The sequence below is a fragment of the Spea bombifrons genome, chromosome 11, assembly GCF_027358695.1.
Source record: "Spea bombifrons isolate aSpeBom1 chromosome 11, aSpeBom1.2.pri, whole genome shotgun sequence".
In the NCBI taxonomy this organism is placed as follows: Eukaryota; Metazoa; Chordata; class Amphibia; order Anura; family Pelobatidae; genus Spea; species Spea bombifrons.
Genome location: NC_071097.1, coordinates 29,410,433 through 29,428,376, shown reverse-complemented (window position 1 = coordinate 29,428,376; position 17,944 = coordinate 29,410,433). Strand labels below are relative to the sequence as shown.

Sequence of the window (17,944 nt, the reverse complement as noted above, 5' to 3'; positions counted from 1 at the left end):
CGTGTCTGTACGTAAAATAATCACTCAGCGTTGGAAAGCACGTTATCTTTCCTGTTTGGATCATTGCGATATTTCATATTAATTTCATTCCACAAACTACAAGTTAATGGAAAAATACATTTTTATTATTAATAAAGGACTTAGAAATATCAGAGAGATGACTCCACTTTTTACTTGGTTCTCTTTAGAAGCCCCCTTGACGGTGATGGTTACTATCATCGTTTCCACTGGTATTAATTTATCTGACACAATGTAATGGCAGGAATTATTTATTCTCTATTTCCTCCCCAACACATTTAATAACCCATCTCTTGTAAGTCTCATTCATTAACAAATTAGCTCAGTACATTTCACACCTCCGGTTTTAAACTCACCATGAACGCTGTTGTTGGCCTTGTCGATCGGAATATTACTTTTTTTCACAATAAAATCAATTTGCTGTGGAAAAAGCAAACATAGATTATAAATCCAGATACTGAACGTAGAATTACACCTCATTGAAGAACTCGAGCTTCACATTCACCAACAAAAATATTATCTATCTGATGCATACCCCCCCACACACACAGAAGTGTCACTTAAGAAGATACCCTAACTATTTATGAATTCCGTCCATCAGATGACCATAGAAGGCCAAATTTTATATTTCTCCATACTATAATTTATCCGAGGCGTCAAAAATAAGGACTAGATTATTTTAGCCTAGACAAATATGGCCAAATGCCTACATCTTCCTTGGCAGAAGCAATAGCTTCTGTATTCTTTGCCATGAATGAGGTTTATTGTCAGGGTGCGGCGCCCTTATATTATATGACTTAAAGAAAAAAATCTAATGTTTTTTTACAAAGTTAATTTCTAGAACAACAATTTTCCCTTTAAACATAAAGGCTTTAGAACTTTGCCAATACTCTTTATGGACCAAACCATTTTCTATTCTATAAAAAGCAGACGGCTATAAAATATATATATATATATATATATATATATATATATATATATGTATATATATATATATATATATATGTATATTTCCTCGTTTCTGTATAAGGCCTTTGATCCGCACAACAGATGTAAAAAGTTCAATAGGGAATAAAATAAGTAACAGGTTCGCTGCCAAGAATACAATTAGCGCTAGATAAAATGGATTGGAACAATAGGATTGACAGGGAATTATACCTTTGGCACTGAATCAATATAATTTTCCAGGACATAAACTGTGTCATTATAATAATTAAACGTGTTTTTCACTGCGATGGTGATTTTGTTGTTACTGAAAAAAGCACAAATGTTTCCAGCCCTGCGAAAATAAAAGAAAAATGATCAACTAAGTTACTTGCGAACGTAGCCAGGGTTTATTAACTAAAAATCGAATTGCAAATTCAGCAATTCCACCTGAACAAATGAATTCTGCATTACGAAGGGCCAAGCCTGGCTTATTCCTCCCCATGCAGTATATATTTCATAATACACAGGTAAGTTGATGAGATAAAATGGCTCTATCGCCGCACATGATCTATAATCTTAATTAATTCCTTACAGTGATTCATTTGCAGAGCCCCTTCCTATCAGCGACCAAACTTCCAATGATCCTAAAGAACGGTTTAAGGACTCTTTGCAATTTCGGATCCAATCACGACGACAGACTGTTACAGAGCCAATTTGGGGCAATGTGGTCCAGGTAGAGCGACACTGCTATGGTGACCGCATCACTCTTTGCACCAGCATTGCTCTTCAAACATCGCCCTGTTGGAATCGTATTGTTGGCCGGGGGGGTAATCAGTCGATTCATCCAGGAGGAGGCGGCAGGACGAGCGACACTAATCTCCTCTGTAAAGTCTTTGAGATTTAGAATTCTCGGGGAACCACAGAATCTTTGCACGACAGAATAAGTAACGTGGTTCAGATCATTTTTTTAGATTCTAGCTTGGAATTGTTCAATATGTTGGTGACACCCACGTTTATTTAGTTTTTTATCTCTTATCCTTGAACAAGTTATGTGTTGTTTTTTACACTGAACATTTCAACAATAATGTTAAGGGTTAGGCATTGCTTCGAAGCTCACATTATTTCCTTGTTTCGAGCAGCACGTGATTGGTATTTGTAGGTTGCAATGGATTGCATGGGTTATTTTCCAAACCATTGTAACCGTTCACCAATGTTAGGAATAGAAATTAATATTGCCATTAGCACCTTTCCTGTTAATGAGTACAGCATTGCGAAAACACATGTATATAATGGTTTGTCTATATGTAATTATTATTAAGGTTTCTGTAAAGAATATTAGGTTATGTGTTTATTATTTTCTATTAACACAATAGCGGTTTCTTCACAATGCCCGGAGTTGCCAGATTTTCCCGTAGCGGTATACTTCTCAGCCGCTCTATGTATGTATTTAATGAACGTACATCCAGAGACACCATTCAATAGGACCAATCTTTTATTTGGAAACTTGCCACACGTTTGTCAGCACCAGCTAATTAAGCAATAAAGGAATATAATAAAGGGCTGCCTCCATCAAGCAAAATAATTCTTCCTTTGGTCTTGAATTTTTAACCAGTGTGAGGCTACCATATAATGAGATTATCGCAGCTAATGGTTTTAATGGGCTCTTGGATGGATGATCATATATAAAAAAAAAAAATGTTCCGTAGTCTGTGTAAAATTATTTTTACTACTTGTGTTAATGGTGAGGTCATGATACTTTCCCTTGGGCTTTCCAAAAACAAAGTCCTCAAGTGTACTATAGACACCAACACTTTGTAGAAGATACATTTGAAAAACTGGTTCTGCTACAAGTTCCAAAAGTGGTCTTATCACTATAGCAAGCATCAAAATGTTGATTGGAATGGGGGTTGCCCCCCATGGGCAGCTCTGATTTATTTTTGAGAGGGATTATCTGACACCTTTTGGTGCCTATTACTTCAATTTCCACACAGAGCCAGCAGGGTATCCAGATGAACAAAAATCTTTAGGTGATATTTTGGACCCTATTCTGCACACTGAGCATATATTCTACCAAATACATTCTGGGCAGCTTTTGTTTGTATGGGGCAGTTGGCCCCCTCGTCTGAATATCACCAGCCCTTCACTGGAAATGCTCCAACAAGACCATGGTGATAAACCTTCTCTCTCACCATTCCAACACTGGTCATCTTCAGCTGTCTTTACTTGGTTAAAGTTGTTAGAACTAGAGAGCCAGAGATGATTTCCAGTCATGGACCCTCAATACCCCAGTCTGCCATACTATATAACTGGAAATACAGTCTTATTACCATTTAGATGTGGGTACTTACAGAATGATGAGCGTTATCACAAAGAGGAATACATAAAGGAATCTCCTCTTGCAGTTAATTCTCTTGGTTTGCTTTTGATACATCTTTCCACCACAGTTGCCACAGCAGCGGCAGCAAGGGAAGAAGAGACCCACCAGAATCATCAAGATGATGAAGACCAAGCCAATAGCCACTGCAACCAGGAAGCCCACTTCATAGGTGAGAATCTAAAAAAAATAGAGAGAAAGTATAAATAAACTAAATTTATTGTATTTGTCAATGAAGACTGTCGGCAACGGAATCAGTGTATAAAAACTGTGACTATTAAACCTTTTGTGTTGAAATACAGTGGTTGCTTTGTATTTGGAGAAGGGCACACACATTAATCAGCCGTATTGATTGTTTGTAATAAAGCTAATAAAGATAAGTTAACAGACCAAGGTTTTCTACAGAAATCACAGTAATGATTATACTCTAAAGTTTACTCAAGTGGATGGATGCTGTTAGCTAGTCTAGGAGACCAGTGGTCATTCAGCACCTGACAACCTGCCCTAAAATGCATAGCAAATCCCTCTTCACAAGGAAGCCAACAACCTCATATGTTTCAGCCTTCACGAGCTTCATCAGTAAGCTCTGTGTTCCTGTAAGCATAATGAGCGAGGGGCTTCACATTTGGACTACCGGTTGAAACTTAGTGGAAGCCCCTGGAGTCTCCTAAAAAAAAAAACCAGGACGAGCTCATCTAAGAAGAGATAAAAAAGTAATTTGTCCTTAATTGAGAGATTGTCCAATTTTAGCTCGTATCTCCAAGATCATCTCAGACCAATCCCACCCATAAGGGCAGTGTAGACGGAAGAGATTATTGGCATGGGTATACAGTCGCACAAAGAATGCCTTAAGTAAAATGTATTTTTCCTGCAAAGGTCGCTGTTATTTACAGCAAGCAAAACAGCAATGTATTAATATGCCAATGTTCCCATGAAGGAAGCAAAAAAAGGTAAAAGAGTCTGTTGAGCAACTTCCCACTAAGCAAACATGAATTTACCCGGTTATCTTGCCCAGATCTGTGGGCGATTGCAGTCTTGACACCCATGATAAATGTGCGTGGAATTTTTGAGGCGGAAGTAAGGCTTGGGTTTCAGACGTTTAAAAATAACTCTTAATGGTTGTAATGGAGCACCTTGCCCTCCAGATGTAGAATCTGCAGAATTTCTATATTATGTGGGATAAAGGAGCGTGCGGACTATAAAAAAAACAGCCTTATTTATATAGGCGAAAAAGTGCTTCTGTAGGTTTGCTTATTTTGTTTGTGTTTTCTTCAAAACCCAGATTTTTCGTATAAATGGACCGGTCACACGCCTTCTTCTAATGAAGGAAAACGAAAGGATCCTTAATACAACAATTAATATTAAAAACATGCACGATGGAGAGAAAAAAACAACTATTACCTCTTTGGGATCATATTCGCTCTTCTTGATTGCCTTTTGAAGTATTTCTGTAAAAAAAAAAATGTACAGGATTATATTATTTGAATCATCAACAGATTACAAAACTACGGTCAAAAGGAAACTTCCATCGCACCATCGTAAAAAGGAACAGTTGCCAACATACATTTTCCCATTAATAAAGCATAAATGTCTTCGTATTAAAGTTAAACTTTTTTGACTAACCTTAGAACAGATTAAAAAATGGAAGCGATTCTAAGGAGTATTTTGGATTTTTTTAGACTACATGCTGTACTAGAGATAGGTTTGCTCTTATGGCTTCTTGGTGGAAAGTTTTTGCTACTGTGACATCAGCAACACATATAAAAATGTCTTAACTCTTTCATAATGTCACCGGTCATACCGGTCAAGATTCTGTTTCGTGATGTTGGGACAGAATGTGGCAGCGATGTCATCTAGAGCAGCGCTATAATGTCACTCAGGGAACGTGACAGGGAACCAATCAGCTGCGTCTCTTTGTGCTTAAGAGGTATTAATTTTTCCTAAAGTATTTTCTGTTTTTTGCGTCAGCCAGTTGATAAATGCAAATAAATGGCAAGGTGAGCAGCGCTGTTTCCTTAAATGAACACTTTTCACATCTATCACAGGACGTTTGTTTGTCTTCTCAACTATATATTTGCATTTTGCTTGTTTGCCACTTGGAAATACATTAGGTAACCTAAAAAACCTCATTAACCCCATGCTGGCTCTGAAGTGGATTATATGTCATTGACTGACTAGATCGAGAGGCAGACTAGGACCCTGGGCACCCACCACAGATTATCTGACGTATCATCAAATTTATGTGACTCTGTAAAAGCGGGAAGAAAAGCCTTCTCTTAACAGCCAATATTTGCTTGCACTGAATCGACACAACCAGCTTCTCGACCAAGGACAAGGCGGCAGGAAGAGGTGATCATCGGTGGGGAAGCAAATGAGCTTTTTTTAGAAAAAAAAAAGCTTAGTGCTGCTTTAAAGAATTAAAAATCTTTATAACCACATGCTTCAAAACTGCATTCTATCTGCTTTCTTGCCCCAAACCATCCTGCAATGTGTAGAACGTGCACGTGAAGTGTGTATTTTGTGAAATAATAGTAAATTTGCTAAATACACTTTTGCATAAAGTTGTTTACTTACCAGAAGGGAATTTGTTTGGCTGCACAAGGTCAAGATAAGAATGCACCATATCATTAAAAACTTTGGCTCCGCCGCTCTCTGGGACGGCCACCAGATCATACTGAGGCTTTGTTACGTTCTGGAACTCCATTGATTTCGTTTTGCTGGCAATCCACAGGGAAATAATAAACACTTGGCTGGAAAATGGAAAAAAAATAAATGGTAGAAGTGAGCATTCACAGCTACAGATCTAGGAACGTTTGTGTGAAATATGCAATATGTACGAGAAGAACCAAAAAAGATTCAAACGTCTACCTGCAGGGAAAAAAAGTGTCCTGGGAGTCACATGTTGCAAAACCAGTTTTATTGTTGTGCGTTTGTTCTGACTGGAGGTCAAATACAAAAAAAAAAAATGCTTATGTAAGGTATAAGGATTTAAAGTTGTAATATTTAATTTATTACAATTAATAATAATATAAAATAATAAAATATAAAATAGATAATAATATTAAATAGATAATAATATTAAATAGATAATAATATTAAATAGATAGATGTATAGATATTTATAAATAATTAAATATCTTTTGAAAATAAAATTAGTATATCAATAAAACTGGAAAACCCTAGCTATGCCTTTTTTTGACCAAAGCTTCTTGCATAGACTGTTATTCTGCTGTAAAACACTTTTCCGATAACATCAGAGCAGATCCTATAGAATGTTGCCTCCAAAACAAGCGGGCGGAACTTTTGTGGTTTTATTCTAAATTCAAACGGTTGCAGGACTGTCATCTCCAAAGCTTTTTCCTCATAACTACATTTATTTGCTAAAACTACCTATAGCTTGCGCAACTTTTTGTTTTGGAGTCAGAGATATATTCTGTCCTGACAGGTTTCTACCTACAGAACCCTAACAAAGGCTACCTGAACCACCTAGTTTCCACCAAGGGCAACCTAAAAATTGCTGCTCCCATGCCATGCATGTTTATTGGGTTTCTAATCATATATATTTTTAATAATTATTATAAATATTGGGCCAATACTTGGATCCAGCTGCAGGCTACCCATAGCGCTTCCTCTTCTACTAGAGCAGCATTGTGAGTGTGGTGGGCCAAGTTGCCCATGTAGTTAGGGTTAGCCATTTGTAGGGGGCATGGCTAGCCCCAGATAGTATTGGATAAAGGTAAAGTAGGTGTGCAGTGGGCGTGGCTAGACACAGCTCTCCCTGCCCGGGGAGAGAGGTAAGCCATGAGACTGGGAGAGTTCCCAGGTATGGGAAAGAAACCTTCATTAATTAATGACTTTTATCTTGTTTTCCTTATGTTGCGAGAGGGTTCCAACGACCGGCATGGCCTAGCATAGCTTGTTCTGCACCATTGGCATGCTGACAAACCTCCAATATATATTTAGATATACTTATATTAATCTGCAAACAGAGTTTATTTTGTGTACTGAACTGTAAATTATAGGATTTGGGAACAGTGACAGATCTTTAACAATCCCCTCTCCTGGCAACCATCAACGGCCCAAGAAGCGAGCAGCGTTCTGATGTCAAAAGCTTTGCTTATCACTTATCTGAAACAGAACCTACTGTGACCTCGGAACAATTTACAAATAAGTTCATTACTAGAAATAATTTCCTGAGAAATATTCAATTGTTCTTAGCATAACATTTTCAATTTATTTGCATCCAATTGATATAATGATGTTATAATTTTATATATTTCTGGGCTTGTAAAATGCAACCACATCCTTTACTAGTTTATAGTTCGCAGACGTTCAATAAATAAACAGAGAAGCCGGAAAAATGCAAATCTCCTGCAGCTGATTGAACCGATAACTGACATATAGTGTTTATTTTGGTAAATCAATATTTATTGGGGTTTTTAGAACATAAAATGGGGTGGGGACAAAATAAGAAAAGACAAAACAATGCCATAACAGATTAGCTCGTCGGAGCCAGGATTTGGATGGTGCAAATGAAAACCATCTAAAGGACATATGTTGTTTATAAGGTTCCAGGTTATCACCATGGGAAGTTAAACACCATACTTCAGAACTTAAGAAGTTAACAACCCAGGTTTTGGAGTTTTTAGTTCAGTCTTAGAGGCAATAGGTAGAGTTTAAATCTTCATGAGTTAAGGTACGAGAACTATTAGGTTCTCACACGCTTGTAAGATGTGGTTGGATAATCCACCATAGGACGACCATTTCTTAATCGTCAGGATCCAGTCCCCGTTGTCTGGAGTTGATGTTGCAGGAGACTCATTACCACACCTGGGTTTGACCCAGAGTCTCTGGGTCACTTTCCTTTTTGGAAAGTCAGCCCACTTGCCTTTTCTAAATTTTTTTGCCTAAGGGTATCCTGGGGCTAGCCCTGCCCATATGCGAGGCTAGTGACACCTTCACCTGAAGCCACTCCACCAAAAGGCTCCAGTTGGCCAAACCTGGGAAGTACCAGGGTACGCTCATGACTCCAAAGATGCCAGAACATCGAACAACTTCAAGCTGCAAATTGTACAATTTAAATGGAAACTACACCGGGTTCTGAGTTTGTGAGAGAATTGATGTGATCAGTGATTACAGGTTCCAGTTGTAGGTAACAGTAAGGTTCGGCCATTTAGAAAGTAACTAGTAGGAACCAAAACCTGATTTTCCGTCATGAACATTTTTCAGGTTTTCAGTGATGCACAGTTGGCTTCGCTGTCATTGTTTGAATGAATTTAGTTACCTAGAGGATGACTTTTACATTCTACACAATGATTGTATTGGGTAAACAGCCCTCAATTAACATAAACCTCCTGTCTGAAAAAATCACACCAACTAGAAGAGCATGAGAACTGTTAATGGGATCTCAGGATCCTGCTTTTCCAGCCAGTCAGGAACAACCAGTGATCAAACCGATCGCCGGAAGCAGGACCAAAACAAAGCCGCGCAACCTACTGGCAGTCATCAAGTTTCAGTGAGCTTGACTGGTTTTATTTATTTAACGGCCTGTTTCGTGGCATGAAGATGTATTCGATTACTTGAATTTTGAAACTTTGCCGTTGGCATATTTGGCTTTAGCGTATTTAAAGAAAGTTTCCTGCTACAGAATAAGCAAAGTCATGCAAGGAGGGGATGTCACAGACATCGAGGGGCTAATTCCATATTGGGTGATGAAAGCTCCCTGGTGAAGAGCTCCTCAGTTGGCTTCTTCTTTGATCTCTCCAACTGGCCCAGGTACACTATGGAGGACTCTATCCCTACCCGCCTAAGAGACATCATCCCCTGCAGTAGGGACAGCAGCCGCGGTGATAAGTCCCGGAGGTGGCCTAGGTCAGGCTTAGGCCATTGCCAAAAGTAAATACATCACTGGTAACTTTACAATGCTGAACTATGAAATATTTTTATGATTGTACAAAATATTTAACTAGCCAGCAATAACTACACACAGGATATTTAACTAGTAAACTATAACCATATCGCTCATTTACAGTTAATCTCTTTAATACCTTTACGGCCTTCAAAATAAAAAAGTCTTAAAGAGATCGTCACCCGTGAGAACTTTACAGCCATCAGAGGAGCTCTAAAAACGCCAAATGTTTTGTTTCATAAAAGTTTTCCACATTATCGACCTCCTCTCATTTCAGGGTTTTTTAGTAGCAAGTTAAATATTTGTAATAATTTCAATTAAATAAAGAAGTCAGATGCATGCGCTAACGATGAAGATGTTTTTTCAAGCCGCATGAGGCAAGTAATGTTAATGCAAATATGTTATTAAAGAGGCAGCCTAGTCCCCAATGGCTGAGAGAGAAGAGAATAAAGGGTTAATTGGAGAGCTGCATTCGGCACCAAGCCTGGCCAGGCAAAACTAACTCAACAGTGAGTTTTATTCTTAATTCTAATGTTTGTTGTATTTTTCCCTTTTTTGGATATATTTTTGAGATATGAATGTTTGACATCTATATCCTTGTACCAGCAGTGTCATTGATTATTTGACCCTGTGTATATTTTTATATATATATATATATCTCTTTTTCCGTTTTTTATAATAAATATATATTTTTTTACCTGCATATTGTCTTAGCACTGTCTTCTTTTAGGTAATTTCTTGTCATTTTAGGTTTCCCCAAGCAAGTGGAACTTAAATTCTCAAGACTAGCTGCTTTGCTAATTACATCTAAAAATACTGAACACTATTTCCAGGGCCGGCCGAAGACTTAACGCCGCCTGGGGCGAAGTTTAAAACGCCGCCCCCCCCCCGGGTATTTATATATATCAATGAGAAGAGGTAAGAGAGGAAGATGGGAAATAGTCAGGGCCGGCCCTATAATGGGGCAGACTGGGGCAATTGCCCCAGGCGGCACTTTAGAAGGGGCGGCACTTTGCCGCCCCAAGCGCTTTTTTTTTTTTTTTTTTTTTTGAAGCGGAGGAAAGAGGGGCACCGAGTGGTTTTCGCTTACCCGCTCGGCGCCCCTCTCTCTCCTCTGCGGCGAGTCTCCCTGCTCTGCCACGGTGCCGGCTTGTAATGCTGAGCGCCGGAAATTGACGTCACTTCCGGCGCTCTGCATTACAAGCCGGCACCGGGACCGAACAGGGAGACTCGCTGCAGAGGAGAGAGAGGGGCGCCGAGCGGGTAAGCGAAAACCACTCGGTGCCCCTCTTTCCTCCGCTTCAAAAAAAAAAAAAAAAAAAAAGCGCTTGGGGCGGCAAAGTGCCGCCCCTTCTAAAGTGCCGCCTGGGGCAATTGCCCCAGTCTGCCCCATTATAGGGCCGGCCCTGACTATTTCCCATCTTCCTCTCTTACCTCTTCTCATTGATATATATAAATATATTTATATATGACTGGTAATTATTATTATTTAAATTCACATACTTAGTTTAGATTTAATTATTTATAAATAATAATTTTATTTTTTTAAAGGGCAGCGGTTTATATTCCACATAGATATTAATCTATTTTCTTTTTTTTGTGTTTTTTTTTACACATATTTTTTGGAATAATATCAGCGCTGTATCTTTAGTTTATTTTTAATTGGAGAGCGTTTAGGGTTTATCAATAAGCAGAGTTGTATGTGATAGGAGCTGCACTGGAGAGGAATACCAAGGGAGGTAACCCGAATATATTTGTTTAATCAAGAAGAAATCAGGATATTCCTAATATCATCATTTCTTCATGATTAAATTACTGTGAAGCCAGCATCCTTTTAATTTTGATATTTATTCAATAGGGTTATCACGAGGTTCCGAAGCGTAATGAAGGTTCAGCCAGCATCGTGCGATTCTGTCAGGACCAGAAGGGAAGCAAATCTGACTTATATACTTTGTATCTTTAAGAGTTTGATTGTAAATTGCTAACCGGAATATTGGGGTGAAAAGGGCAGATTTTGGATCCAACACCAGAAAAAATATTTTTGTCATTTTACGGCAATAACAAGGATTCTTGCTTCTGAATAAGACTTTCCCCAGATTTCATCTCAAAATCAAAATTATGAAAATAAGCCCTACTGCTATAGACTGTGGAGCGTCCCACCGATATTCTCAGCTAGAACGGTCAGATTTAATGGACGGTACAGCTTCAGTATCCCAGATTTGAAACCGGAGTCCTATAAATACTAGCGGCAGGACAGCCCTGGACTGACGCAGCCCTTCTGCATGCAGAAATCATACTCTAGAACAATGAAATAGTGTTACGTTCTGTACATAAAGTAGGTGAAGGACTTTTCTAAACAGTATTAGTCAAATGTATACGGACATCTATTTTGCTGTTTGATATTATACAGAAATATAACAGCCTCTCAGCAGAAGTGGTCGAGACTAAAATAGTGAGAGAGTTTACACATGCATGGGATAGACAGAAACCTATTCCGGATGACATTGGGGCCCCTAGGCTCCTCCCGCACACACGCATAACAACATTCTTACACACACACATACAGTAACATTCTTACACACTCCGTAACATTCTTACACACACACTAACATACTAACATATGTACACACACAAATACATACTTAAACAAGAATTTATTTACAAAGATACACAGTAACATATTTAAACAAATACACAATAGCATACACACACACACATACTAACATACTTATTTAAACACAAAGATAATAAAACACACACATCCACACTAAAATACATACATACAACCTGTCTCCATGCATCATGGACATCATATCCCGGCACTCACACTCAACTCGTGGGGGCTGAGGCAGAGCGGCTCTCCATCCCAGCGGGATGTGTGGTTTGGGGTGAGGAGGGGTTTGGCTGGGCTATGCTGGGTGATTAACAGCAAGCCATTCTATTGTTTACCAAGGACAGTATGATAAGGAGTCAGCGTATAGATTGGCTTAAGAGAACTCATACAAATGGTTAACACGCAGCTGCATATATATAATGTTGCATACAGTATATAATGCAAAAGCTAGAGTTTCCCGTTAACAAAAGCACGTTGATTAACTCTTCATAGAGCAGTCAAAACGATATATGTGTTAGATCTCCCCGCAGGGCATCCTCCCTCTATATATTGCAGTCGTACCCCATGTCCCGTGTTATATTGGCATTATATACATAAAATATGATAATATTAGGCAAGCTGAAATAGATATAAAACATATAATCCCTGAAATACAATGTTACAACAGAATCCAACAATTTATAAAGAAAAACAAAAATAACCGAGCTGCACAATGTGTAGTTCCAGAGTTATTTATTGTGAGAACAATGCGATTCTTTAATGCCCCCCCTTCTCCTTCCTCCCCACAGCGAGGGGCTTCCTCTGGACCTGTATACAGTAGGAGACTTTAGGAAGTTTAGCTGCTGGAAGTTAATAGGAATGTCTATCCAAGCTTTGAACATATAGCCGATGGCCATCAATATGTTTGTCGAAATGAAGCTCCCTGGCAATGATAAACCTTAAAGCAGATCTATCACTTTATATGTATGTATATCCTACGCTTAATATGATGACCAATGTGTAGATTAAAGAGGGAAATTATCTCAACTTCTCAGGATCTACGTGGTTATTCGTCCCCATGATGTTATCTCTGACCTGTTGAGTTGCTGACTGTTTTTGATTGGCTCAGGCAGCCTTTGGGAGAGCGGGTTAGGAGCAGGAAGAGAGCGTCATGGCAGGAAGTTGATTAGAGAATGCCGGCTCTCGTATGAGGTTATAGTCAGTTATCTTAATGAATTTGGGTGGGACGGTGAATGCTCCATTTCCAACAGCTAGTTGTGTAGTGATAAGATCATCATTTCTTATCTTTACACGATGACTTGGAGGTTACTGTTTTGAGTTTTGTGACATTTTATCTGACTGTATAACTTAACAAACCAGCTTGCTTAGCCTTGCACATATTTTCATGGGACATTTTGCCACCTCGACCATTTAAAACCGGACACCTCCGACTTCCATGAGCTACAGGTGGAAATACAGAAACCTGAATTCTCAAGATTTTTACATCAGATAAGAACAATTCCACTCTCCGGGTTTGTCGATTTTTCCTGCTATAAAGACTCAAACGTTGGCTTAGATTCAGGAGCCATATGCTTGTCTCATACATATTTACATTCTCTCACTGTATTAGCCTCTACCATGTCTGCTGGGAGGCTGTTCCATTAATCTACCACCCTCTCAGTAAAGCAAACCTTCCTTACATTACATCCAAGCCTCTGACCATCTAGTTTTAGATTAGGACCTCTTGTTCTCCTTTGGAATAAACCTCTTGTACTCCCTTTAAGTATTAAAAGGTTTCTATCAGATCCCATCTCTCGCTTCTCTCCTCCAAGCCGGACATATTGAGGTTTCTGAGGTCAGTCTGACGAATGCTCCCGAATGGCATGTACAATTTACATACATCATTCATGCATGTGAGTTTTACATACTGTTGGGAAGCACGTGTCAGGCTTACCCGCGGCTCTTAGAATTCACAGGGACTGATTTTACATTTAGGGAGATAGACGGGACCGTATTTCAGGATACCATGGAAACGAAACCTAAACTCTGCTCTCAAGAGCTTACAAGCTGCTACACAATATGATTCTTTATCAGAGGTTTGCCAGGGGACCAGTATGACCCAGTAGGCCTTCATTACTCAAATGGTTTGACTGGAACAGGAAGATTAATAGATTTTGTTTAAACCGGTGCAGCAAGATAAAGTCTTTATGTATTCAGCTTCCGACCCAATATAGGGACACAGCGGACGCACGGAAAAATGCAAAGATATTGCATTTTCATTAACATGGAAGATACAATTAAGATATATGTCCAGAGGTTTTGCATTATTCAAGAACAAATAATCCTCAATCAGCCAAAAGTTGAAGTTGATACCTTTTCTTGGGCCAGCATAGAAGAGACCTCAGTGGTCTCTTCTTCAGATATCTTGTTGGACCAGGAAAAGGTAAGACATTCAGCAGGAGACTCTATTTTCTCTTGGACTAATACGACTTTATCCATTTTTCAGTCACCGGAATAGCAGCAGGATCAATTATACATGTGAAACTGTTTGCTTATGGGCGATAAGGTCTATCCGTCTGTGCGGCTTCCTTTATCTCAACACAAAGGGTGCTTTTTACTACCAATAAACGACGAACAAGAGAACCCCCAATGGCAATTTCATTTACATATGTATACGGAAACCCAGTGTTCCTAATTGTACACGGAAGGTTTCAGCCGGTATCGCGTGATACTGTCAGGGTGTTGAGCGCGTGTTCCTGGAGCTTAAAGGGTTCAGCGGTAAGGTATTTAGGGGGAAAAGGACAGGATTCTGGATTTAATTACAATATGAATTCTAGTTTTATCATATCCTTTCAATGACTGTGGACTGTAAGAAGAGCTGCGTAACATGTTGACGCTATATAAATAAATGATAATCATAATGATAAATTATTGCCCCTGTTATTATTGTGTGTTTTTCTTGCTATTGGGGTCACTTAGCTGTTTTCATGGAAAATAAGGACATTTCTGGCTGTAACATAATTTGCAAAAGGGTTTTCTAACGATCAATTAGCCTTTTAAACCTAAACTTGGATCAGCGAACACAACATGCCATTGGAACACAGGAGTGATGAGAGTGATTAAGGGCCATTGGAACACAGGAGTGATGAGAGTGATTAAGGGCCATTGGAACACAGGAGTGATGGGAGTGATAAAGGGCCATTGGAACACAGGAGTGATGGGAGTGATAAAGGGCCATTGGAACACAGGAGTGATGGGAGTGATAAAGGCCTCTCTACGCCTATGAAGATTTTCCATTAAAAATCCGCCGATTGCAGCTACAATAGTCATTTACAACATTAACCCCATCTGCGCTGGATTTCTGATCCATTTCATGTCATTTTAATGGACAAAATGTGCTTTTCTTTCAAAAACAAGGACATTTCTAAGTGACCCCAAACTTTTGAATGGAAGTGTATCGTACTTCAAATTCCTGCTTGATAAAATCAGATAAATAGAAATTCGGTTTCTGACAATTTATTTGTATGTGGGAAGCAATGTTAGAACAATGTGATGGGTAACGCTGTATCAGGTGTGTTTTTAAAATTCTTAATACTTTGAAAAAAATATTTTTAAATAAAAAATGACATGTAGGTCACATTGTAACAAAATAAGAACAGTTTCCAGCTGATTTGAAACCCTGTCTTATTAAAATGAATCTAGTCTTACAACAGAACAATTAACATTTTAACCACTGTACAGCACCACGGAACATGATGACATCATAGAAATCATTAATGTTACCCCAAGCATGCGGGTGAATTTGCTCTTATTTAATTGGGAATATAGAAAAATCCCTTATTCCTTTTCCGTGTATGTTTAAATTCCCTTACTGTATTAGCCATTACCACTTCTGTTGGATGACTGATCCACTTACCTACCAGATATTTACTTGATTTTATGTATGTTCTTATTATACTGTTTTTCTACTATAATTTGCCTTTTCCTGGAGCACTGATCACCATTATATACATTTGTTGTTTATTAATTTTATTAAGGATCTCAAGTCAGTATATCTTTGCAGTTTCATGCGCAGTGCCCAAAGTTGGTTTTGGGTGGAAATAGATTCAAATGTACTTAAAATTAAGATGTTTTTGTGACTTTGCTGAGCTTATTAACACTGCACTACACCATAACATTCATTAAAACCATACAAAAACTTGAAAATTGTATTAGTCACATAAAGAAAAGTATGTTTACCATACATAGGAATGGCCCTCAGAAATCTTAGACAGTTGGCATGTATGCCCTATTTTTATAACTGTGCCCAACAATGTTACTGCTGCTGATACCTCCCTGCACAATAGATTTAATAATAATAATAATAATAATAATAATAATAATAATAAATGATGGAATAATAAGCCCACATGTAAAATGTCACAGGGTGGGCTTTGGTCATAAAAAATGTGCCTAGTAACATAAAGGCAACTTTAGGTTTTGGGGGGACTTAAAGCAAAGGGATCTAAAGGGACCTATAGGTCTCAATAACTGATTGGGGGCTTCTACATCACTGGGGACCCCAAACAGTCACTTAATCTACTCATATTGTAGCATCACTTAAAGATGCAGCTAAAGCATTCTAAACCTGGTGGTGATGGAGCAGAGGCAAAAATACTGTCAAAACATGGTGTTTAAGGCAAAAGAGGGGATTATACTTATAATTTATTAGTGAAACTCTGCAGTGGTATAACTGTTACTGTATTGCATGTGTTACATGCAGATCTATAATGTAATACTGGCTGGAAAGAATGGGACTGGTGATACTCGCAGTTGTTGATATAATCTTTATGTTTTACACAAAAACCTCAATGTAAAATCCTTGAGTCTGAAGACTTGAAAACCTTGGATCTTATCTTATATACTTTGTGTGGTTTCTGTATGTGTTAGGACATTAGTGATCAAACTCCCCCACTCCATTAGTTTACAAACACAATATGTTTCCATAAAACAGATTAACAATAAGTAGAATAATAAAAAGTCTGTTTATAACATGATATAAACAATAATATATCATAATCCAAGGAAAGGAATCATGATGGGCATGGAGTAGTAGATCCCACCAGCTACAGCCCAAGGAAGGCTTTTAACAAGCTTGCCAGTATGCAGGTAAATGTATAGGTTTAAATAGAAAACATATGAGAAAAATATACAATGAAATAGCTTTCAGAAAAACACACAAGCAGAACATCTAGTTATTTTTTTACATTGTTCTTTTAAGTTGCTTTCTTTTTTAACCCCCTGAGGACCAGGGGTGGGGAATAAGCGCGTAAAAGCAAGTCTGATACATAAAGAAGATTATACATTGAGTTGAGTATACTTACCAAGCAGTCCTGTCCTAGAGGAGGGTGAGTGAGAGCATGATGTGAGTTATACCCCAAGGTAGAGGCAAATAAGATGTGCCTTTCTCTGCCTGTAACCTGAGCCAGCAGGCACTCAGCTCTGGTGTGAACAGGAGGTTTCACTATCACCTCCCTTTGTGAGTTAACAACACCCAGCCTGCCTTGCACACACAAACTGGGTCTGTGCCATCCAAAGGCTGCTGTGAAGTCTAAAGGATATGACACAATTCTGGCTTCCTATGGCTTGCATGCGTTCTGGAGAATAGACTTTCCTCCAGCTCACACGGGGTTAATGATTGTTGGTGAATGTAATGCTCGGGTGCCTCCCCTGGGCTCCTCTTGCTGGGATCTGTGCTCCTGCAGGCTCCTGGCTCCAGATAAGCTCTCCTCTGGCTTGTTGGGAAGGGTGGGGGGCAATCTCTGCGAGTCCCTCTTTATTTGCATATTTGCCAGTTTAGCCTGTTGAGCAAATACTTCTTTTGTTAAATGTAATTAGCAGATCTCTCAGGGGGGGGTTATCCAAGAGCTTCTCCTGCCTGCAGAGAAGAGAACAGAACAATCCTTAGTTTCTAGCTCCTCTTGGTGGGTGAAATAAGTTTCTTGTGTGTAGAGGCAGAGATGGACCACCTCTGATTACTGCAAATGTGTCCTGAACAGGGACCTCATCAGACATTCCAAGAGTCTCTGCTTGGGAACATCAGTCTCTCTTTAGAGCCCCAATCCCTCTGTTCATTTTTCCTCCC

General features: G+C 38.8%; 1 protein-coding gene across 1 annotated transcript in view; it reads right to left on the bottom strand.

The window, feature by feature from the left end:
* Positions 1 to 17,503, bottom strand: part of LOC128468691 (prominin-1-A-like) — a 36,187-nt gene extending 18,684 nt beyond the window's left edge. Inside the window, exons 1-6 of the mRNA XM_053450453.1 lie at positions 17,184 to 17,503; positions 5,894 to 6,069; positions 4,721 to 4,767; positions 3,294 to 3,499; positions 1,177 to 1,297; positions 375 to 438 (exon numbers count right to left, since the gene is read on the bottom strand). Coding sequence (XP_053306428.1) covers positions 375 to 438; positions 1,177 to 1,297; positions 3,294 to 3,499; positions 4,721 to 4,767; positions 5,894 to 6,023 — 568 coding nt within the window. The 5' untranslated portion in view covers positions 6,024 to 6,069; positions 17,184 to 17,503. The remainder of the gene's footprint in view (positions 1 to 374; positions 439 to 1,176; positions 1,298 to 3,293; positions 3,500 to 4,720; positions 4,768 to 5,893; positions 6,070 to 17,183) is intronic.
* Positions 17,504 to 17,944: the final 441 nt, after the last annotated feature.